The 24,372-nt window shown below is 50.4% G+C and overlaps 1 protein-coding gene across 1 annotated transcript in view; it reads right to left on the reverse strand.

Annotated features, from left to right (window-relative positions):
* SKOR2 (SKI family transcriptional corepressor 2) overlaps positions 1-3,264 on the reverse strand; it is a 34,709-nt gene extending 31,445 nt beyond the window's left edge. Inside the window, exon 1 of the mRNA XM_024132330.1 lies at positions 676-3,264. Coding sequence (XP_023988098.1) covers positions 676-3,264 — 2,589 coding nt within the window. The remainder of the gene's footprint in view (positions 1-675) is intronic.
* Between the last annotated feature and the right edge of the window lie 21,108 nt (positions 3,265-24,372).

Raw genomic sequence — 24,372 nt, forward strand, 5'->3', positions numbered from 1 at the left:
GACACTTAAATTTAACTTTGGTCTTTAGGGGCCCCAGGTAGCACTTTCATGTGGGTGGAGATTGGTTTGGGAGAAGCCAGTCTTGCTCAAGAGTCTGCCTTTTGTTTTACAGGACACAATGTCTTACAGAAGTGTCCATTCTGGCTAGAGCTCTGGGGTTCAAGCCTTGATTAAAGCAGTTCAAATAAAACTGAATCTAACTTTTGAAGTCAATGCATTTTTTATCTTTTCTGGGTCATGGTTCGGGGAGGCACTGAATTACAGAGAAGAAAAATGACAGGATCATTCAGACTGCACCAGTTTTGTGGTCCCACTGCTTCTGGGGGAACAATTGTGCTCAGCTGGGGGCAGGGAGTTGGGCAAAGGAGATTGGTAGATTAGAGGAAGGACTTGGTCAATTTAGGGGTCTTTCCCAACTTCTATAAGCAGCCAACTTAAATATAGGGGGGAATAGAGGCCCCAAGGCCTTAGAGAGGCTTTGTAAGAGAGAGACCAGAAACCACATTTTTATGGAGGACAGTTGGTAGGAAAGAAGCCCTCCCAAACACACTGAATATTTCATTTCTGTGGGGAAATCTGGTGATTCATCTTTCCTGCGCATATGTAACCGATTCAGCCTAAAGGTGCATTTAAATAATAATAATTAGCTTGAAGGAGCCTAAAGGGGATATTTACATCTTTGTAGGAGGGCTGCTCCTCCAGTGATGGATGGTGGACCGGGCTGCCCGGGCTGCTGCTAAGGCCGCCGCTTGATTTCTGGGAGGCCAGCGGCGGGGGCGGGGGCGGGGGCAGGTCCGAGCCGCCGGGGTCACCCAGTTTCCTGTCCTCCTGCAGCAGCCTGGAGGAGTTCAGGGCCAGTGGGAAAGCGCCCGCGGCGGCCTGCGGGCGGTCCCGGCTGCTCCCCTTCTCCGACAGCCCTCTGCCCTGGAGGAATCGGCCGCCGCCGACTAAAGGGTCCCCTAGCAGGACCCCTGTCTCCTCGTCTTCCTCCTGGTCGTCCTCGGGGTCTCGACTTTCCTCCTCCTCTTCCTCGCCCTCGGGGGGCTTGTGGCCCTCCACGTCCACCTCCTGCTCTTCTTCCTCGTCGTCCTCGTCCTCGGAGCTGTCCTCGCTGGGGTAGCTGCAGCTGGTGCCACTGGGGGACAGAAGGCCTCGGTGGTGCGGCTGCGGGGCCAGCGGCGGGGGCGGGGGCGGGGGCGGCGGCGCCGGGTGGTGGCGCTCGGAACCCGGCTCGTCGGGCTGCGGGGGCAGCAGCAGCAGCGGCGACGGCGGCTGCGGGGGATGATGGTGGTGGTGGTGTTGGTGCGGTTGGTGGTGGTGGTGGTGGTGATGCGCTTGGGCCGAGTGTGGCGCGCCCGCGGACGCCCCGTGCAGTTTGGCCAGGCTCTCTGCGTCGTCCTTGCCGCCCACCGGCCGGAAGGCGCTGGAATGGTGATAGCTGCCTCCGCCGGCTTTGCGCCCCTCCAGGAGGTGCGGGTGGTGGGGCACGGGCACTCGGGCACCCACGGGGCCCGCTCCGGCGGCCGCGGCCCCAGCCCCGGACACAGAGCCGGGGTCGGCCGGAGGCGTGGAGCCCGCACTGCAGTCCCCGCCGCTGCCGCCCGGGGGCGACTCGAAGAGGGCGTCGCGAGCGCCCGCGCCGCCCGCAGGAGGCGGCGGGCCGGAGCCCGGGCCGTTGGCGACGACCGGAGGGGGCTGACCCGGCGGGGGGGCCGCTTCGGCGCTCCCGCCCGCGCCGCCGGGCTCGGCCAGGTCCAGGAAGGCCTGACGCAGCAGGGCCGGGCTTTCTCCCAGAGCGCAGCCGAGCGCCGAGGGCGGCTGCGGCGGGGGCTGTAGGTATGTGGGCACAGGAAGCCCGCCCGGGGTCCGCGGAGGCCAGAACATGCAGAAGGGCGGGTAAAAGGCGTCCTTGCGGCCCGCGGGCCAGAAGAGGCCCGACAGGCCGGCCTTGGGCGCCGCGCCCGCGCCGCCCGCACCCCCCAGGGCCTCGGCCGCGGCGCCCGCGTCCTCCTTCTTGTGGCACAAGCCGAACGCGGCGGCTGCAGCCGGGAAGGTGTAAGGATGCGGGAAGAGCCCCCCGCAGCCTGGGAACTTCTGCAGCACGCCCCCGAACGAGCCCTTGCTGGGCACCGGGATGACCGGATAGCTGCGTGGCCCTTTGGCGCCAGCCGCCGCGCCCGCGCCGGCGCCAAGGCCCGTCACGCAGCCGCCGCCCGCGCCCCCCCCGCTCGCTCCGGCGCCGCCGGAGGCCGCGGCCACCGAGAGGCTGGCGGCGGCGGCCGAAAGACTGGCGGCGGCCACGACAGCCGCCTCCTGCAGCGAGTCGTCGTCGTCTTCGAAGCGCGGCCTCTTGTGATGCGCGTGCGGCGCGCCCGCCAACTCGGCCAGAGGTGGCGGGGGCGGCGGCGGGGGCGCCCCCAGCAGGTGCGGGCCCAGCAGTCCCCCACCTCCCGCCACCGCCGCAGCCGCTGCCACAGCGGCCGCCTTGACCGAGCTGAGCGGGTGGCAGGCGGGATGCGCGCCCGGCTGGGGCAGCGCGCGCTTTCGGCTTCCGCCGTTGAACATGGCCTTGACGTCCTCCCAGGCGAAGACTAGCTCGTCCTGGGGGCTCTTGTCAGTGAGCTTGAGGTGACGGCGCCACGAATTGAAGTTGGCTGCGTCCGGCTGCGTGTACTTGGCGTCGGGCGTACGGTGGGAGTGGAAGATGAACTTGTTGGGCGAGAAGTACATGTTGCAGTAGCTGCATTTGATGCACTTGGCGCGGGAGCTGTTGTAGCGCGCGGGGATGAAGCTGCCGCGGCAGCCCCAGGCGCATTCGTGCGAAACGTCGAAGGCGAAGTTGTCAGGCAGCTTGGGGGGCCTGTTTTCGCCTAGGAACGACTTGCACAAACGCTCAGCCTCACGCTTAGTGATCATGCCGCAGCGGCGCGATGAGATGGGCATGGCCCCGGCGCGTCGCAGAATCTCCAGCTGCACCGGCGTGCACTGCACGCACGTGATGCCCAGCGCCACGCGGCGGTTGTGAATCTCGTTGTAGCTGAAGTTCTTGAGGAGGGTGTTGGAGATCTGCGCCAGGCATAGGCGCTCCTGCCCGTCGATCACCAACGACACGATGGGAATGCCGTAGAGGATCACCTGGCCCACCTGGTTGGGTTTCAGGTTGGCGTGGCCCGGCCGAGGCTGGCTCAGCGCGTCGGGCTGGAAGGCGCTCGACGGCGATGCCAGCAGGATGTCGTTGGGCCCCGGCAGCGGGCTGGAAGCCATCTCCTCCGCCGCGGAAGCCCGGGCCGAGCCCTCCGGGTCGGCCTTGGAGACTGGAAGGGAAAGGAGAAAGCGTTGACTAGAGCTTTTTCAGTTTACAAAGAGGGGGGTGGGTTGAGTCGCTAACTGAAGAATTATAATCACTTCCTTGCTTTGGTTAAGATATAATTATCACTGGGCAAAGGAACCAAGTTTCAGACACAAGGAAGTCATCTCTCTTAAATTTCCTCAAGGTCATCCTTTGGAAATGCAGGAATTTGGAATTCCTTTTCTTCGGTTCTAAATATCCAAAGAAAATTTTTAAAAAGTCAGTTCCTAAGAAACTCAAGACCTTATCCCCGATTTATAGAAGCTGTTAGAAATAAAATGGCACTCCTGCTATAAATTAGGAAGTAATGCTGACAGTTGTAACTAGTACAGGTTATAAAAGTTATGGAAAACTGAGGCTTAGACATTGAAGCCCAAATTTTAAAAGAGAGACCAGTCTCATTTGCTTGAAAATAGATTGATTTTGGTTTAAAAAAACCCCAAACCTTTTAAAAAGTAATTTTTGTGGCATCTGTGGTTTCCTTGGGGGAAGTTCACTACTGGTTGAGACACAGCTCATTAAAGCAAAACGAAATCCCTTCTCCCTTATCTTTGCCATTAGATATTTTGATACTTTAATTAGAAATTTGGGGGGAAAATGTACAAAGCTATATGCAAGATTGCACCAAAACAGGCGTTTCATTTTCAAGTGTTCAAAAAGCCGCTTGCTAAAATTGAGTGGTTCCCGTTCCAATAGGTGGCTTTAAAAGATGAAGTTGTAGACTTGAAGATATTCAAAAACTGTTTGCCTGTCATTTCCATGACAATGAGCAAATAAGTACAGGCAAGAGTGTTAAGCCCAGAAACAGTGCGAAGAAACTGAACAGTTCTTGGGGATCATTATTGATGGGCTTTAAAAGGCAAATTTAGCTGAAAGGTGAACCACTTTCTGTGACGTTTCTTTTTCTGATCTATGTAGATATCTCTTTACCTTATTGGGGGTGGGGGGAAGTGCCCCACGGTAGGAATAATCCTTGGACTAGGTAATCTGCGGGAGCGCTGAAAGCGGAAGCCCAGGGTTGGGCCTGCGGTAAAATTCCTGTCATCTCTGGTCAACGGGATACTTAATGGGGGAAAACAGCCAGTAAATTGAAAATACAGAAAACGCAAGCGAAAGAAACCTTCGTGACAACACTGCTAAGTCAAAACAAGCAAAGCGGCTCATTCCCTGCGAAACTGACAGTGACCTTTGCACAGCTACTTGTCCAGGGCAGCTGCTAAGACTATCGTTTGCCCTGGAAAATCACCGGTGGCCGTCGCGTCACCACTTTCCGCCAAGGACACCGGAGTTTGTTATTACAGTGAGTTCAGTGAATACACTAGTGTACCCCTTTACCCAAATTGTCATATCCTGGTCCTCTCTGGGCCCCTGTGACCTCTATCCCGACAGCCTTCGCCCTTCTGACCCCTGGATCCTCAGCTCTCATTACGTTCTGTGTCCTCCAGGAAGGGTGAACAAACCTCGATGCGATCAACGAGACGAAAGCCAGGCTTGTCACTTCGGATGGATCAAAGACAATATTTCCAGGGCACGGGGTGTTAAATGGCACAGTGATACCTGGGTCTGATATAACCAGCCCTAACTTTGCCAAATGGTCCTTGAATCCTCATTCCCCTCCCAAACAAGATTCTTATTATCTTAATAAGACCCTGGGATAACGGCAATGCGCGCAGCGGGCCTGGCCTAGCGGGGAGCTGGCTAGAGACACGCAGCCTGAGCAGCTGTAGGCTGGGCAGAAGTGTCTCCTCCTGGGTGTGCTCCACTTTCACCCCAAGCGCTCCCAGAGACTCCTGTCAGAGCAGAGACACAAATAAGAGGGTTTAGGTTGGGGGATTTTTAAAAGGGAGTGAGGGAAGAAGAGACAATGAAAAGTTAGTTGAACTGAGGAAGAAAGCTGGCGAACTTCCCTATCTGACCGACGAGCCAACGACCCTGGGCTTAACTCCCCAGGCTCCCAAACCAAAATCACTACCGAAGCCCTTCCGCTGCCCCTCAACCTAACCGGAAAATCCCGCCGCTCGGGACCCCAAAGAGTGAACCGCGAGCTGTGCGCCGAGCGGGGGCCGGCTGGTTCCGGCAGTACCTGGTATAACCCCTAGCTGTCTTTACGCGCGTGGCTGCCGGCCCATCTTCCGAGGTCGCTCGGAGGCGAAGCATCCAAGCGGGTCCTGGAATCCAGCGGGCGGGACTTCAGAGGGCTCCGCGTGACGGTCCTGGCGCTCGTCGGCTCTAATGGCGCTTGTACCCCGGCCCGCGGAGAATGACCGCCTGAATGGCTGCGGGGCGTCCCCTCGACCGCAGAAAGTGTGGGCGCGCGGAAACCCGCGGCAGGCGAGCCCCAGGTGGAGTGCAGTCTGACAGCGCCTTTCTCTGTCTCTGAACTCGTGTCGGACCGAGGGGACGCCACCCAGCGGGCAAGGTGACGTCACCGTCTCCCTGACACTCCACATTAAAGGGCTGGCATGTTACAGGGAGGGAGGGGGGAGAGCGAAGGGGAGAGCGAGCAGCTTCGAGATCCTTTCTCAGCAGGCACGAAAGCGAACACCTAACCAACCCGCAATTGCCAACAACCTCTCCATTGAGCAAACGCAGCAGTGGTGCTGGAGCCGTAGATCTGATTTAGGAGTGGAAAGCTATATAGTCCGCCTGATCCCGGGAACCTGGATCCTGGAGGCCCCGGATTCTAGAAGGACGCCTCTAAATTGACCGTATCCTTGCCAGTTATTGTCTCCTCCCCTCATTTCTCTGAGCCACCCTCCTTCGCGAATGATCTCTCAGGTACGCGGTGCAAATCAGTAGCCTCACTGTGTCTCCGAAGATATAGGAATCACAGTTCACAGTTAGCCGGAGAATAGAATAGTTTCAGTGCTCCTCTGAAACTGTGAAATGAGAAAAGCGGGGCGGGGCGTTCTGCAAAGCGTGCTCAATCTAAAAACTTGGAAGGAAGCGTGGAGAATGTCTTCACTTTTGAACACACATTTGCCTTTTTAGGACAAGATACAGAGTGGCATTCTCTATTTTGGAAAGTGTGCAATTAAGTGAGGACCCCAATGAGTGCATGTGTGCGCTCGTCAGTCAACTTCCTTCAGAATAGTTCTCCATCCCATTTATAAAACCCATGCAGCCCACTTCAGCACAAGGGAAAGGTGAGACAGGAAAGCAGGGAGGCCCCCAGCCTTGACCCGCACTTGAGCAAGTTGCCAATGCTCCCAGAGAAGTAAATTTCTCAGGGAACTACGTAGAAACATGCCCTTACAAAAAGGGAAATACTACTACTACTAACGAGAAGGAATAGAAGTAGGATGGGAAAAGACCATTTCCTATAGCTTCCCAAAGTAAGGCACACATACAATACAGTGAAGTGGCAGTATGTTACTTCCCCATTGATCAGCTGTTAGGAGCCAGAATGACCACCTCTCGTTTATCAGACATGGAAGAAGCTGCTTATTTAGAGCACATTCTAAGAAGAATACCTACACGGAGTGGGATTGGAAGATCTTTTAAGTTTTTCCCTTACTATCAGAGCTGAATTTTCGATTGCTGCCTGGTGAAACACATAGCCTTAGAGTTGGGCAGTCGTATTGCAGAAATGGTTGAAAGAACAACCTCCACTAACCCGGAAGCCCAACGGGGACTACATCATAGTATCAATGACAAACCATCACTAAATTCAAGTGTGAAAGTGTGAAATCTTAACACTCCATTAAAGGTCAATAAAACAAAAGGGAGTCAATTGAACAAAAAGTGAGGGATACAGGAATTGTGGCTATTTTAAATTAATATGCAGAAAACACAGTTTCAGAGCCATGAAAATTGTAACGTTTGTGTGGGCATAAGTTTCAAACGGCAGTGAAATAATATTTCACCCAACTCCTAGTTTCTGAAGTCACCATCGGCACTAAGTAGGCTCTGTTCTAAGGGGCTGAAGTCAACTGAATGCTCCCTCCCTAGTGCCCTCGAAGTCCCCCATCCTAGAAGAAGGGAAACTCACACTATGCCTGCCTGGCTCATTTGCCAAAAGAGCGTCATTTTCATTCACGAATCCATTCCTGCGGAAGGCTGAAGGCCGCCTGCACGCCTGCTCTTCTGAAGGTTCCTGGGCCCGGACTGGTTATTCCTCCTCTCTGAGGTCAGGAGCTCCCACAAAGGGAGGTCTCGGCTTGCTTACACTTCCTAGAGCCCAGGCTGCTAGAAAGAAAGCCTGAAAATGGGGCAGATTTTAAGACCGAAAATGGGGAGAAATGAAAAGTCCTATCACCTCATTAATGTACCACAGGAAAATGCGTGGTCGCTGCCGAGAAGGAAGATCATGTTGTGCTTTTATTCCTTTTATTTCACTGTTTCCATCTTTGCCCCCAAAAGGCTCCTCTTCCCCTACAGATCCCTACTTAAAAAAAAAAAAGTCTGTAAAAACATATTTTTTTGAAAAGAGAAACTGGATGAATCTTTGCCTTCCCTCCCATCCTTGTTTACCCTGAGGACTGAATCCATGCCTGAGTGGTACCTGTAGCCACCCCCTTACCTCATCTTTCAACATAAACATTTATACATTAGCTTGGTGGCTTACTGCCATACAAACCTGTGACTTTATTTTAATGCAAAGAAGTTTCACTGGAAAGAGAAACGTGTGATGTTAGGTTAAGTACTTTTGCACAAATAATTCTAAAAATAGCATTTTTATTTTATTTCCCCAGTGAGTCTGGGGTGCCTGTTGGAGCTGTCAGGCCAAGTATATTTTTGGAAGGTGAAGGTGGAGAACAATTGTTCAAAGCCAGACTCTGTGCTCCAGCAAATCCTCACCAGGAGTCTGGAGCTGGACTTCGGAATTACAGTCTTTTTATACGTTTTTGAGTCTGTGAGCAACTTTCTGTCACTCACTATCTCTCTGATTCTTTGCTGTCCGCTAAGTTTGAACAGGTCTCCTGATGGTTCTCCACTGCCCTTCCATTTTCCTTTTCCGGACCAGGGGCGCCTGATCCTTGTCAGTCCCTGTCCTGGCCCCCGAGACCTTGGCAGGCGGGGAGCAGGGAGGAGCAGGCGGTGGCGGGAGGCAGCGGGTAGGGGCCGAGTTAATCAATGCTTTCCTATTCGAGCAGACATGCATTTTACACCTCGGGACTCTCCTCAGCCGGCTAATTGATTCAAATTGTTTTATTGGTTAAACTGGTGTCACCCGTCTGCATGATCTATCACCGCACGGAGGAGAGCATTTCCACTCTCATCTCCGTTCCAAGCGGCTGCGGTTTACCCAGGCCAGGGACAGGTAAAGGAGCCCAGACACCGGACCCAAAGGAAAACCACAAACCGAGCTGGCTCCCTCGGAACTGGAGAAGCGCCGCCTCCATGCAGGCGCACGCGGCGGTTGGGGCAGTGTGGATGGAGGTTTCTAGCTGCAGTTTTTTTTTTTAACAATTGGTTGAAGCGAACCCAAACCTGGTCAGGATGTCCTCTACTTTGGAAGCAGACTGTTCCGAGAGGCAGCGTGGGAATCCCGGCAGGTTCGAGAGGAAGGGCAAAGCCGAGGAGCTGTCCGCGGTGCTGACGCGAATGCAGAGCTCCGTGGCGCAGCAGATCCTACTGCGTTCAAGGCCCTCCCGGAAGAAGCCTCCCAGTCTGCAATCATCGGAGCCCTAGATTCGGCTGTGGGCTCCAGCATGGCCTTGCAGACTTAAGAGGCAAGGGGCGACACAGAAACACACCCCCGTACTTCTGCCACACCTGCTCCATCTAAAAGGACTGAGAAATCCAGCCACTCCCCACCCCCACGCCTGTGTTTGGCATTGACACGAAAGGAAGATAAAGGCCTTAATATAAATTCATTAAAATTAGAGACACCAGATATTCCCTCTCATTCTCCTCCCACCCTGGGTATTGGAGAACCCATGACAGTTACAGATCAAAGAAACAGCTTCTCTCTCTCTCACTCATTCCCTCTTACCCCATTCTCAGCTCTTAGGCAAGAATATTACTGCTTCTGTGTCCCTGAAATAGGTGTCCTTCGCATTGGTATTTCTGCATCAGGTAGGGCAAGAAATGGTTTCCCTATTAGTTCCAAGTCTGCAAAAGTAGACCTGCATGGCCCGGAAAGAAACGGAAAGGCTGGCAAAACTACCAGGGACAGAAGAATTCTCATATATCAGAAAGTACAGGAGATTCAGTTAGATTGAAACTGGGTACAAATTTCTCCTCAGTCACTTACTAGTTGTGGAATTTTGCTTCGATACCTAACCTCTCCAAGCCTTAGTTTCTTCATCTGCAAAATGAGGAGGTTGATATGTAGCCCACAGGGGTATTATGAGAATTAAATAAGATAATATATGTAAAATGCTTGGCACACAGTAGTCATTTAATACATGCTAGCTTTAAAAGCACCTTCCTCGGAGAATGGAGACAAGCTTAGGCCTGTACTGCTACAAGGTATGTTTGAAGTCTTTAATAGCCCCAGAGTAAAAGATTTCAAAGGCATTTTAGTTTCCTGGTGAGCAGAGAGGGAACCAAATTCCCCGGAGGAATCTTAGTCCTTTTCATTAAAATTTTATCCTGCCCCCTAATTGGTCTAGTGTTTATTTTGTATACAGGTGGCCAGAACCTTAGCTACTATTTGCTTAACCAATTTAAAATAAGTTGATAACAAAAATTAGCAATGGTAATGGCCATAATGATAATAATTGCTGATAGCCCTCAGTTCCCTCTTTCTACCCAAAGGAGATTTCTGCAGCCTGGCAAGCCCAGCTTAGACTCCCTGGTTTTTCCTCCATTGCTCCGGCTGGAGTTATGTGAAGGAAACCAAGGACCAGGAGCAAACCAAAACTCATCCATTATGGAAATCATAGAAGAAATGAGAAAGGCCTCTGAGCCTTCTCTTAATAAATACTGTCCATAAACGGGAACCCTTTTCCTGGGGCCAGAGTATCCCTGGAGAAGTACAATGAGAGCACAAACCTAAAAATCTAAACCACAATTGAGGAAGGGAAGAGAAAATGAATACATTTTGCACATTTCCTCATGCACCAATGACTATGGGAATCAGCAGTTTCTTTCTTACCTTTCAAACAAACACCTTTATAAGAAAATAAAGACTGTAGGAGAAGGAACTAAGGCTTAATTCCCCTTAATCAGAGGAAACCATTCTCACAAGAAAACTTGTCCTTGGGTCAGTAGCAGAGAAAGCTCTTACCCTACCAGTTCACAGAGGCCAGGGACTAATGGAAACATTTGCTATTGGACTTTCTTTTTTTTATAACAAAGAATTCACATTTCTTCACAAGTCCTCACAAACTTGTAAACACAGTAAAGTACTCACATGTGCACATAGTTTACATGAAGTAATAAAATCCAGAATGGAACATGAACTTGGTATACTTGATGGTTACTTAGCAAATATTAGTTGACCAAGATAAAATTCAAAGGAACACAAAATACCTGAGGACACACATAGGCTACGGATGCATGCTCCCTGAACACACCTGCGAATGTGCATCAAAGGGGGACATTGGCATACGGAATAGCCCACTAGGCTCTCTCCCTTCCCTGTCTTCTCCTTTCTCTCTTTCTGTGCATGCATACACATATGTACCAGCCCCCTCCACTTCCCTCCTCCCCATGTTGGGAGGGAGGGGGTCCTTTGAAATGGAGGTGGTCCCAGCTGGAAAACCCCAGAGCTCATTTAGATCACATCACTTCAGGCTTTTGTCTCTGCTCCTGAATAACCTAGGCCGCCACAACAAAAGGATAGGCATCTACATGGAGTTTTCATTGGCAAAGATGCGTCTCAAAGATGCTTCTGTAATAATGAATAAGAAGGAAAGATGCTTGCCTTTTTTGATTGCCACTCCTAAAGAAGGGAGAGGAGAAAAGGGAGAAGAGGAAAAGGAGACAGTGGAGCAAGAAATAGAGATTGTGGGGGAGAAAACTAAGGCAAGTATTTCAGTGGATTTATGCAAAAGAGTCTTTAATTGTATGAAGATTCCAACTACCACCAAGAAGGAGAAATGTGGTTTGAGGCTTAAAAAAAACCAAAAAAAAAAAAAACAACACTGGCTCTTTTGTTTCAGGGAAGCAATTTAAGGTGTAACTGAGGCTGAGGATGCAGAAAGGGTGTAGAGCAGGATCTTTTAAAGCTTGGGGAGGGGAAGCAGAGGAGTAGGAGTAGGGGGAGGGGCTGCAGATTGTCTGTTGACATGTCACAAGAGAGAAAATGACATAGATATACATTTAACATCTCCCCAGCGACACTAGTGGAGGGAACATCGGATTTTATTTCCTGGGGAAATAAAGGCATTTTCCCCCCTTTCCTGTTCTCTTCCCTCTCACCCCTCCCCATTTGAAAATTTTCTACTTTGCAATCAAGCTTGATCCCATTAGTTAATACATTATTAAACTATCATGTGCTCTCAGGCTGCCCAATAAGCATCATGCCTTCAGCTTTCCTCCTGCCTGCAGTTGTTAGCTCAGTGGTAGCAAAAGGTGAAATTAGATAATAGCAAAATAAATCCCAGGGTAGAGGGGGGTAGAAATCTGAGTCACTGATTTTTTTTCCCCTGAAAAAATAGCAACCAGTGAAAATTCAGAGAGAATGTTCAGAGGAATTTTCTATTTTTGTGTATTTAAAAGTACTCTTTAGGCAAAAAGGCTTTCCCTCATGAGGTTCAAAGTGAAAGCATAGCTAACCAGATCAAAGACAATAACCAATCCCAAACTTTTTCAAGATGCATTATGATATCATTGACAAACTCTTAATGTTGGCAAATAATTAAAATTTCCATCTTTTAGAACTGTGTAACCTTGGGTGTCTTAGAAACAAATTGTACAAACAAACCGTAGAGATGAGCACTGAGGGTTTCAGAGGAGATATAATGAACCAACTTTAATTACTAACTTGAAATTAAAAATGTAATATACAGATTTAAATTTATTTTCACCTAAATTGTGTATAAAATTATATGGCTTTTGCAGGCTAAGAAATGCTTTGTAACCAGCCATGCTACTAAAAAGTCTGAAGTACTTTCCAAAACGGAGTTCCCAGACTCACACAGTAATAATGATACATTTATCATTACTGATGACCACCTACTGGGTAATTATTGCTTTGTTACTATGATTACAATCAAGAGATTTCTTTATTTACTGTTAACATTCACTTAAAACTGAATGTTAATGACTGTTCTGAATTCACCAAAGAGAGTTTTCTGTTATATTTCAGAAGTACTTACATTCTGGTTCAGAAATGGAAAACCATATTGTAACAAAGTGGAAAGCTGGGTGAGCGCTTGGCTCTCACCCTCTCCTGAGAATGAAAATGGCATTCTGAGGAATTCTGGAGCAAGATTTTCCATCTCAGAGTTGCAAAAGGTTAACATAATGCAACCACTTGACTTGTGCTAATTATGTAAGTATTTTATTACAGGAGATTCATTCATTATTGATACATGTTTGCAGTAACTTCCTGCTTGGGGGAGTTATATTTTATATGAGAAGTAAACAACCCATGGCTCCAGGGCTGGACTCCTCTCCCCCAGATCTGATTTCCTCCCACCCCTTTGTCTAGTTTTACAACCCTACTGGGTTGCTGTATCCCTACTGAGGCAGAAAGACAATTCCCTAAAACTGTCCCTATTCTCTCGCCTTTTCCCTTCCCCATTCAGAACTTCCCAGTTCTTTAAAAGGTAAGAGCTCAGGGTGTGGACAGTGTTGGGATGGGGATGAAGTGGGTGAGAAAATAAAACTGGTTTTAGTGTTTACTTTCATATCACATAAAGATGAGAAAAATTTCATTAAAAATCTAGACTCCTTGAGGCTTGGCCACCAACCTTCTTCCTCTTTGGAAGCTACTCTCTGCTCCCACCCAGAAAAGCCAGGCTGGCCTTTGGTATATTCAGAACAGGTCCTCAGGGAAGTGGGGGTGGTGGAAGCTGTTAACCAATGGAAAGGCTACAAAAAGGCTTCTGCCTGCCCCCAAGTAGGAACCCAACCTCACAGCCAGTGGTAGTTGCTACAGTCTACAATAGTCTCTTCCCAGGGCCTATCCCAAGTTGCACTAGGAAAAGACAAGACATGGCTTTGCTTGTGGAATGGACTCAGTGAGGCCCTGTGAAGGATTGTGCTGGATGCTTGGCTTAAGGGCCCTCAGGAGTTTCACTCTGAAAGCATGCTCTGGCCATCTGAGGCTAGCCATCTGGTGAGAGGCCAGTGTCTCCTAAAGGGGCCAAAAGGCTCTGGCATAGGCCTCCAACCTAGGAGCAAGGGTTTCCTCTTATGCTTTCTTCCAGATTCTGAGACCCCCTGCCTGAGAGTCTCAGTTCAGAGGTGGGGCAAACACAAGATGCCAGAGGTCAGCATGCTTAAGACCCTCAAAGGAATTCAGGAATTGGAGATGATGGAGGGGCAGGGGAAGAGCATGGAGCAGTGTGTGTGTGTGTGTGTGTGTGTGTGTGTGTGTGTGTGTGTGTTATACTACCCTGTTCTTCAAGGTTTGGTGTAGGAAGATGAGAATGAACAAGCAAGAGGCTGAAGTCCCAAAATTTTGGACCAGTTTGAAAAGAATGAAATGGTATGGTCTGGGATGGAGGGAGGAGGTGGCTTTGGGGAGGTGCCTGCAAACTGGGAGTAGGCAGGACTTGCCACAGGCCGGGGAAGAACGGACAGAGCTCAAAGCCTAGGTTCACCCCTGGGCCTCTACTACCTAGCCCAGAACTTCTGCACTTTGGGTGTGGGCACGTGAATGACAGATGGCTAGAGGGTGACTAGAGTTCAAAGGCCCTGTGGGAAGATGAGTCCTGGAGAGAGGAGAGGGAATGGGTAAAGTGCTGAGACTGGGTCTTGGGTAGGTGCTCCGGACTTGATCAGCACAACCCCACTCCCCTGGGTGCCTTGCTTCCCGGCTTTTACCCACGCCGGGGTGCCTGGGTGTAACCTCTCTGCGATCTACAGAGGAATGCCGTTCCCAGCAAGGCTTACTTAATGGTCCTTTAACAAACCCTTCGATCTCTTTGGCCGCCCTGGCTCTCGCCTGCCTTCTCCTTCTTCCTTTTCTCCACTGCCTCCATCAGTTATTTATGACCAGCGTTAATTATTCACGAAAAGAGAAAACTCCAGCTTTGGGAACTTTACTAGGAGCGTTTGGGGCTTTCTCCCTTTCCCGCCTCCAGGTGGGCTTGGGTCTTGAGGATTTTGCGGGACTGTATTTGGCCGGATCCTGCTTTGAAGTGGGGAAAGGGAAGCCCAGTGGTTGGGCAATGGGGAAGGGGGAAGGTGTACCCTTCGTCCTGGTCAGCTCCAGCCTCCGCTTGTCAGGTGTGAACTCCAGGGATGGGACCCGGAAGTTACTAGGCGCGCTCTCGGGAGTCACTGTCCCGGCTTGGAAGTGCTGAAACCGCGCGTGGGCTCTGGCGCTGCGGGGTGTGGGAGCGAAGACGTGGCCGCAGTCCCGGGCAGGGTACCCTCTTTCCACAGCGTCTCCAAAAAGTCTCGTTAGCCTCCTCTCTCTCTCTCTCTCTCTCTCTCTCTCGTCCCCCTCCCCGCCCTCACGCACGCAAATGACACTAGAACATTGTAACCAAAGATTAATTGCCTTAATCAAATCGACCTGCCCTCTGCAGTTAATCTTTTAGCAACAAATTAGAGACAGTTTACCTCAACCTCCCGGGTCAGGCGGAGAGAGGAGGAGGGATGGACAGGGTGGGAGAGTTTGACAAAATCCACAGACGGTGAGGGGTGGGGGTTGGGAATGGGTGTGCGTTTAAAGCGGGAGGGGAGGGGAGGAGGTAGGGGTCAGCTGCGGGGTTGTGACGGCGCTCAGAAGTTCCTGGAGTCCCTTTCGACCCATTCTTCCCCAAAGGAGAGGCGGCCGAGCGCGGAGGCCGAGGCCACTTACCTGTGTGCGCCGCCCTCGCGGTCTTCAGCCCTCCGCGCTCGGTCCGCCCCGCCCGCCTCGCGCTCCGCGGCTCCGCTGCTGCTCTCTGACTCCCGCGGCGCCCGCCGCCGCCCCCGCGCGAGATCCGCGGCCGCGGCCCGTCGCCCGCGGTCCTCTGCACTCTCGCTCGCGGTCGGGTTTTCCACTGCGACTCTGTCCCGTCCTGACTCTCCCCTTCTGTGTGGTCTTCCGCAGACACCCAGCTCTTCCCACTCGCTTCCTGGGCAAGTTCGTAAGTTTGGGGTGAGGGTCGCTCTCCTCGAGCCCAGCTTCTCGGCTTAGCTTGCTCAGATCCGCACCCCCCACTCCCCAGCCCAGACCTAGGTCTCTGACGCCGCCTGTTGGTCAGGCAGGGCAGGGCAAGGAGAGGAGCCCTGCGCCAACCTCAGCCTCCCACCCATCACCCTTCCACGCCCAGGGGTACAAACATAAGGGAAAGGAGGCGAGGGCTGGAGACCTGATAATTGGCGTGGGGCCAGGGGCAAGAGGGAACAATTTGCTCTGGGGGCATGCAGCCCGGGAAGGCAGCTTGGGCTCCCTGCCAGGAGAAGTGTTATCCCAGGGCGCGCAGGTGCGCCTCTCTTGTGTTGCCCGAGGGCAGTGCACTAAAAGCCCGCACCCTCTCCCAGTCTTCTGGGGAAAGACCACCTGAGGTGAGGTCAGGCCCGGGGGGCAGGGGGCGGATTTATAGGGGGCGCTGATCCTGGGCACCCAATGTGCGTCTTCAGAACAGCGGGTGGGGAGGGGTGCTGGGAAAACTGGAGAAAGGAGAATGAGTCCTTCCCAGCACTACCAGGGAGGAAAGCTTTAGGGACAAACTCATATGCCGCTTAAAAAAAAAAAAAAGTTAGCAGAATCCATCTCATTATGAGCGTCAGGCGCTTGGAAGGGTGAGCACCAGCCAGGGAGTCCAGTCGAAGTCCAGCGCTTTGGCCGGGGATGGTGGGGATATACGCCGAGTTTGGGAGTACGGTGGTGTTACAAAGGCAGCCTTTCTGGCTCAGGCCTGGTCCCTCTCTTGGCAACTTCCCAAACGCCGGGGCGCTCATCGGATCATTCATTCTACCCTTGGAACTTTGGGAAGCCTCGGTCTAGCCCTGACTCCACCGAGACATCCACGGAATAGAGGTGTTACCCTTCCCCCCATTCGCATCCTGTCTTTTTCATTGAAAGAATTGATGGACTGTTTCTCCGCTACCCCCTCCTTCTCTAATAAACGCTTCCCATAGATTATTCGACGCAGAGAAGGAAGGAGGCTGCTTAAAAAACAAAAAGCCATAGCCCTAATGAGTTCAATTACAATGTGGTAAACACATTGCCTCTACGCTTTAATTAAGCCTGCTGCCCAATTTTAACTCATTAGTAATTCATTAAGAGAACAGCCCGGCGCTGGCGGGTGGGAGGCACCCAGACCGACTGTGCGTGGCAGAGTCGACACGCCCGCAAGCCGCAGCCGACCCTAAGGGCTGCGTTTGAGCAAGTCAGGTTTGCGACCCAGTGACTTCACGCACTGGAGTCCCCTTTCCTAGAAGCACGGGGTTCAAGTTTCCTGGGCTTGAAACAGGGTTTGCAAACCTGTTGGCTGGCTGGTGGTGGTGTGGGGCTGGACCACAGTGGGGGAGAAAGTCTCCGGATTACATGTGCTTTTCACCCCCAAAGTCAAATCTAGTTTCCGGGTGTGGTGTCCCCCTTGCTTATTCCACTTTGTACTAGCTTCTGGAGAACAATCTAAGTCTGGCCTTAGAGCCCAGCTCTGGCTACCCGCTGCAAGCTTCGGGACCCTCTCACCGGGAGAGGCTTCGATATAAATCAGACGGTGATATTTTTTTCGGGGGTTGGGGTGGGAGAATTGGAGGTGGGAGGAAGGAGACTGTTGGCTAGAGAAGTGGATATCTGAATGGGAAACTCAGACCTCTTCTTCTCCGTCTTTCGATCTCTACTCCACGCCTGGGAGCAGGGCTGGGGTTATGGCCACATTTGGAACTTTGGCAGTTGAGACCGGCCCTCTTTATGGAAAAGAAATGGGGACAGAGGGTTGCAGAATGAGTCACGCACAGGCAACGAGAGAACCCTCCTAGTCTTTCCACTTAATAATCGAGGGACAGAGTGCAAACAGTTCACGCTCGAATCGTTCCCCTCTCCTCCAGTCTCCATTCTGCGGCGGGTTCTTGGAAGAAAGTGCCTGCGTGTTCTGAGCGTACCACGGTTCGGGTAGGAAGGAACTCGTAGGTCCCTAGGCTCCAGCGTGGAGTTTCTAGAGAGAAGGGAAGGGCCAGTGTTATGGGTTGAGGCTTTGGTTTAGAAAAGGGTCTTCCGCCCTCTTTGTAATACTGCTCTGGGCGCGTTCTTTCGCTGGGAGGAGGAAGTTGGCACCGCAAGGCGGCCTACCGCGCCCCCCTAGGTAGGAACTTTTCCCCCGGGGCAGCGGCTGGCCTGGCTCCGCCTTCCGCAGGCGGACCTGGACTCCCCTGGCTGTCTGTGCGGACCCCTTAGCCCTGCCCCCTGGGCCTCGAGGAAATGCCGGAGGCCTTTTGCCCTCCACATCCTGAAGCTTCTTCTTAGGGTTGCCAGTGCCTCTGCAGGCACCGGGCCGTACTCGTCCCTGTCGTAAGCGGCAGCTCCTCTTGGAGGCCAGTGGATGGATTGGATTTCTTCTTCGCGGAGCGAATTGCATCCCGCAGTCCAGCCGGGTCGCGTCCGAGAAGCTCAGGGCGCGAGTCCGGGCTTCTCTGACTAGTTTCTGTGCGGTTCGGAAGCTTAGGAGGGGCGGAGGATAATGCCTTTAACTTTCAGTCCACGCCACCCCTTTCCTCTCTCAGCCTAAAGGCAGGGAATGCTGCGGGACCCAGTGTTCTCAGATTGGGTACTCTGAGAACAGGGGTCATGCCGGGCTTCGCTGTCCCTGGGTTCCCGGGAGTCGGCTGGGGAGAAACCGTGGCCCAGGGTGGTCTCCGCACTGGAGATTCGCGGTGGACGGGTCACCGGAGGGCGGAGGCGGGGCGGGAGCTTCCTGGCGGGTGTGGCGCACAGGGGCGAGGACCTAGGTCCCTGATCCAAGGCTCAGCAGAAGGTTTCGTGTGTGTTGCTTGCTGCTACTTTTCACCGCACCGCGCGGCCCTGGCCCTGGGCTCTGCGGCAACGGCGCCTTCTCGCGCTCCGAGGATCGGCCGTGTGCGGGATTTGCCTGGAGAAGGGCCTCTCTCCAGCCCCGAGTGCTTTGAGAGTATAAAAATTGGATCCCTACCTAGGCGATCAAGGCGCCTAAAATGAAGGAGGGCAGCAGTGGGATCAGAAATGCGTGTAAGTTGAAAGCCTCGCAGGAAACAGGTCTCTTTCTAAGGATTTCCGGGTTTGGAGTCCAGATCGATGTCTGAGGGGGGGAACTCCAAGGCTCTCACCCGGTGAGGGCGTTTTTATCCACTGTGGGGGGAGAGTTGCTGGGCCAAACATTTCGGAAAGGTCCCTCGTGCCCAGTGTTAATTACAACTGGAGTAGATTATCTTCCTTCATTTCTTCCTTCCCTAATGCAAGGACAGGGAGGTAGGATATAATTCACTGCTGTTGACAGTGGGATAAATAAGTACGTTTTTGTATGACTAGGAAGTGACTGCTGGGGGAGGATGGCTTCCTGACAGTATCAGATGGAGACTTTAGAATTGGCTTTGGGACAAGGAGGTGGCCTTGTTTATCAAGTGCTTTTGTCCAAGCTCCACTCCAAATAGCCCCTACCCTCTTCTTTTCTGACCTGCGATATTGAGAACAAAGGTAAAGGAGCCCCGTTTAAGGAGCATAGCTGCTAGGGACTTGCCTGGGTCAACTTAAGCTAACCTTCTCGCTTCATGCAATTTGCCTACCTTTCATTTCTTTTGCAACCCTCCATAGTACCAGCTACTGTGAAGATACACCCTTAGGTATCAACTGTCTGTTAATATGCTGAAAATAGTTTTAGCTTTCTTGAAGGGTGTCTTCAGTGGCGGGACTATTCCACCATAGTTTAGGTCTGTAAATTGAGGGGAGGGGGGAGAAATAGGAGAGAATCAACTCTTTGGAATGGCATAGAAAGCAAAGATATTTATTAGTCCTAAATAAACAGGCTAGTAACTATTTACAAACCTGGCTTAACAGGACTGAGAGAGCCTGGGCACGTGCTTATGAAAGGCAAGACTTAAGACGGAGCTGGGAAGTTCTGTGGGCACAGCATCGTGAGACTCACTGTACTAGTAAAACAGGAAGTGTACTCTGACTCATGTTGCAGATAGTTTTTGAAGAGAAGGAAAAATGTGGCTATGATTAAAATACTTTCCATGTGCTAGGCATATATGAAGCATTTTACATATGTGCTTTCATTTAATCCTTATGTGATTCCCATGAGCTAGGCATTATTATCTACATTTTATAGATTTTGAGAACTGAGGCTCAGAGAGGATACTTTTTCTTAAGGCCACACAGCAGGTAAGTGGCAAACCCAGACTTCAAGCACAGATCTGTTTGGATCCAATGTGCTCCTAATCAGTAAGCCAGACCATGTACTATTTTACATACACCACACCATTTTGATCCTTCTAAGAGTCTCATTAAGTACGTATGGCCCGTGTTAGTCCCATTTGACAGGTAATAAAGTCAGAGCCCTTAGACCCTGGTTCTCAAATGTGAGTGTGGCCCACTCCTAGAGGCGGATTCTGCCAGCCAGCTTGGGATGGGGCCCAGATCTGCAGCAGGTAATTCTGAACCTGGTATTTGGGGAGTGTTATTTTGAGAAACACTGCCATAGAGGTTGGTAACTTGCTCAAGGTCATTAGGATTGGGCCAAACTGGTACGAGACCCCTGTTTGCCTATCCTCTCCATCAGGGTCTCAGTGGAAGGTAGATGACTACTTTATTGAAATCCTCATAGTTAGAACCCAGAGACTAGGGTGAGAAAGAAGTCTGTGGCATGGCAGCAGGTTGTCCTTCTCCATGACCCCCCCAGAAGCCACCAGCCTTCATGGAGGTCAGTGTCCTGAAGTTCCTTAAGATCACTCACCTGGAAAGGTACCTTCAGCCCACCTGGAGAGGCAGACTCAGGCACTCCAAGCAGTCATGGCTGCCCTACCTCTGGGACTAAGCAACACACTCCCCAGGAAATACTGAATAGAGAGGAATGAACCACAGACACAGACTTGTCTTTCTCCACCAGAGTGTGGCTTGGAAGGGGGCGGGAAACACAGTCAAGGAGGACAAATATCTGGACCCAGCTGACGCATACAATTTAAGAGAAACTTTAAATCAGGGGCTATAGGACTGTGCATCTGACCTGGTTTATCCTGAAAGATTGGGACTTGCCCTCTAGATGTGTGTGGGGCCTGAACTGTACCCAGAGCTATATGCATGGAAGCAGATGGGCTCTGGCTCCACTGGGCACCAAGAAACCTGTTGGCTGATGGCCCTTGTTTTCTTCTGTCACACTAAACTCTGTGAACATTTTAACAGAAACCTCCCACGAGCAAGTCCGCTGTTTCTCTCTGTTTTTAGGCCCAGGCAAATGTTTATCACCAAGATTAAACCAAATCACTCCTTAACCCTTGAAAAATGGGATCTGTGAAAGCAGACAATAGGGGATTTTTACCTGCCAAGTCATTCCTGGAAGGTTATGGGAGAAACCAAAATATTTTAGGCCCATAATCTAGCTTGGCCCTTGGGCATGTCAACACTGTCTTAGTCTTTTCAGGCTGTTATAACAAGTACCATAGACTGGGTAGCTTATAAACAACAGAAATTTATTTCTCATAGTTCGGGAAGCTGGGAAGTCCAAGTTCAAGGCACCAGCATGGTCAGATGAGGGTTCTCTTCCTAGTTCACAGTTGACACATTTTTGTTCCGTCCTCAAGTGGTGGAAAGGGCTAAGGATCTCTCTGGAGCTTCCTTTATAAGGCACTAATCCCATTCATAAGGGTTCTACCCTCATGACTTAAGCACCTTCCAAAGGTCTCATCTCCTGAAATTATTACCTTTGGAGCGGTCAAGATTTCAACATGAATTTTGGGGGGACACAAACATTCAGACCATAACAGTGTCCTAACTGTGATATATCTTATGTTTGCAGTATGCATGAAATAATTTGACACATGTAGTTTTTTTACAAAATAAATTTATTTATTTACTTTTGGCTCCATTGGGTCTTAGTTGCTGCGTGTGGGCCTTCTCTAGATTGTGGTGAGTGGGGGCTACTCTTCGTTCTGGTTCATGGGCTTCTCATTGCGGTGGCTTCTCTTGTTGCAGAGCACGGGCTCTAGGTTCATGGGCTTCAGCAGCTTTGGTGCACGGGCTTAGTTGCTCCACGTGTGGGATCTTCCTGGACCAGGGCTCGAACCCGTGTCCCCTGCACTGGCAGGTGGATTCTTAACCACTGCGCCACAAGGGAAATCGACACATGTAGTTTTAATAGCACATTATTAACTCTAAATGCAGTACTCATCTTCCCTGCCTTTTGGATGACACATATTCTGTATTTATCTGGCCAACCCAGAAGCAGAAACAGAAATGTATTTAATATAACAAAAATGCCAGATTTTGCTCTTCTGTTATTTTTTTAATACTTTTTAATTTATTTTTTTGGCTGAATCAGGTCTTCATTGTGGCATGTGGGATCTGTTTTTTGTTGCAGTGGGAGAGCTCTTTGTTGTGGTCGTGGGCTTCTCTCTAGTTGCGAAGCATGGGCTCCAGAGCATGTGCGCTCTGTAGTTCGGCTCGCGTGGGCTCAGTAGTTGTGGCGCCTGGGCTTAGTTGCCCCACGGCATGTGAGGTCTTAGTTCCCTGACCAGGGATCAAACCTGAATCCCCTGCATTGGAAGGCAGATTCTTTACCACTGGACCACCAGGGAAGTCCCTCGCTCTTCCATTATTATATCATATGGTGTGAAACTACTTGATAGTTAAGCTATTCTACTGCAATAGGGCACTAGAAGGAGGGGCTGATGTACTTTCCATCTCTTTTTTCTTGCCCAGGAATACAATAAATATCCCAGAGATTTCTTTTTTCAAAAAGCTGGCTATAAGCAGGAAGTAGGAAGTAGGAAGTATTGATAGATAGGATTTTGTATAGGCCCAAAATGTTAGACGCAGGAACCAGTGGAAATTCTGGAATTTCAGAGGCTCCAGCAAGACCTTCTACCCCTCAGAATAACTTCCTTGCTACCCTGCTAATAATTGATATTCTACTAATGGTGATTTGTTTCTTTGGACATTTCTTTAAACTCAAGCAACCATTTATAAATTAGGATAAATTAGTTTATCAGATTTTTCCCAAGATTATATATTTTGATTAGCTTGAAGGTGTTAAAAAGTGTGACAATGGCGGGTACCTGGGATTAGAGAGGAAATGGTGCAATCCATAGAGGGAAAGAGAATAGGAAGAAAGGGCCCTAAAGGAGAAGCACTTACTTTCCAGTTTCACCAGGTTTAGCCCTTCCCAGCATTGGGGCATGTACTACGGGGGTTCAAGCATAGTGTCAGCAAGACCCCTTATGTTCTACGTAGGGGCCCAAGAGTAACATTAATGTCACAGAGGAGCAGACAGTACAGCAATCAGGGTTAACTTGTGTGATTCAGAATAAAAACAATATAGGGGTACAGAGAAGACAAACACTCTTCTTTGTGTTGAAGGTTGGGGCAGAGAGTTGGGGACCTTTTGTGTTGCCAGCAGGACACGTGTGATACTAAAAACACCAAAACCCAAAACCAAATAAACATTTTCTAGATTCTACATTTCTTGTTACAGAAATCTCTGAAGAAATGAGTCTTCCCACTGTGGAACAGAAAGAAATGAGAAAGACACCTGCTGAAGACTAACATGGAAGCAAAGTGTTGACATTAGCAATCTTTGCACCTACCAAGAGCCAATGAAGGCAGAGATTCATCAGTCCCTTCTTGCTGCCAAACCTGACCCTCATCTTTTAGTGGAAACCCCTTAGGACTCTGGTTACACTTAGTGATGGATGGTCCCATTGGTACTTAGTGCTCAGGAGTTCAACCTTATACTCCTTCCTGCTTCTTAAGGAAGAGGAATGCCAATCTAACTGGTCAGATTTCAGGAAGCTGATAGGGCCACATTTGCTAGAGGAAGATGCTGTGCCATAAAAGGTCAGTACAAGGTGCATGGGCCTCACCCTGCCTTTTAGGAATTTAGTAAGATTTGGCATTTGCATATGGGCACTGGCAAAAGTGGAAGTAAATGGGAGGCTATTTTAGTTGGAGGCTTGACCAATTTAGGGAAAAGAATGGGCCACCTGGCCTAACCTCTTACTAGAGTTTTTTTGTATTGTGATTTGGAATGCAAACTGAGGAAGTGATAACTTGTTACTTTGCAGGACATTTCCTTCTGTTCCTTCCTATATCCTATTCCTTGGGAACCTCCCGGGAAGAGTGGCTTGGTTCATGTTGTTCCCACATTTTATAAAGGTTTTCCATCTCTTTCCAAGGATAATCTTGTGTTGTCATCTGAGGTTCAGCTCCAATTCCTCCTCCTATAATGTGACAATTTCAGTCCTTGGCAATTTTTCCTTCCTCTGATCTTTTCCAGCACCTGGACTCTCTACTGCCTACTTTATCATTCACATGCTGCCTTGCTGTTTGCTATACTTTCCTGTGCCTTAAGTGTATCTTAAACTGCCAACAGAAGTACAGATATCTCAGTGGCACATGGCCTGGGGAGCAGAAAGCAGACAGTAGCTATCTGTTATATATAAGCTTTTATGTTGATCTTTGATTATTTAACATGCTTAGATCTTGTCTTCCTGACCCTTGAGATTATCTTCTAGTTTGGCATTCACTACAGCACATAGAGAGGAGATGGTCAGTAAATGGTCACTGACGCTGACTTATCCTAACATTTTCCTGTACCTGTGACTCTCAGTGGAGTAGGCTGGATTTGAGGGATACCAGCACTGCAGTTTTATAACCGGAAGATAAATCTTTCCATGGCAATGGGGCACTTGCTGTGTGTTGAACACAGAAGTGACAGAAGCCCTTTGAGACTCTAATAGCTTGGCATCTTGGGCGTGGGCTCCATAATAGCCCATAACTATCAGTGTCAGTTAATTCTGTTAGCATCACATAAAATATTCTCTTAGAAGGT

This window comes from Physeter macrocephalus, chromosome 19, assembly GCF_002837175.3.
Source record: "Physeter macrocephalus isolate SW-GA chromosome 19, ASM283717v5, whole genome shotgun sequence".
NCBI lineage: Eukaryota > Metazoa > Chordata > Mammalia > Artiodactyla > Physeteridae > Physeter > Physeter macrocephalus.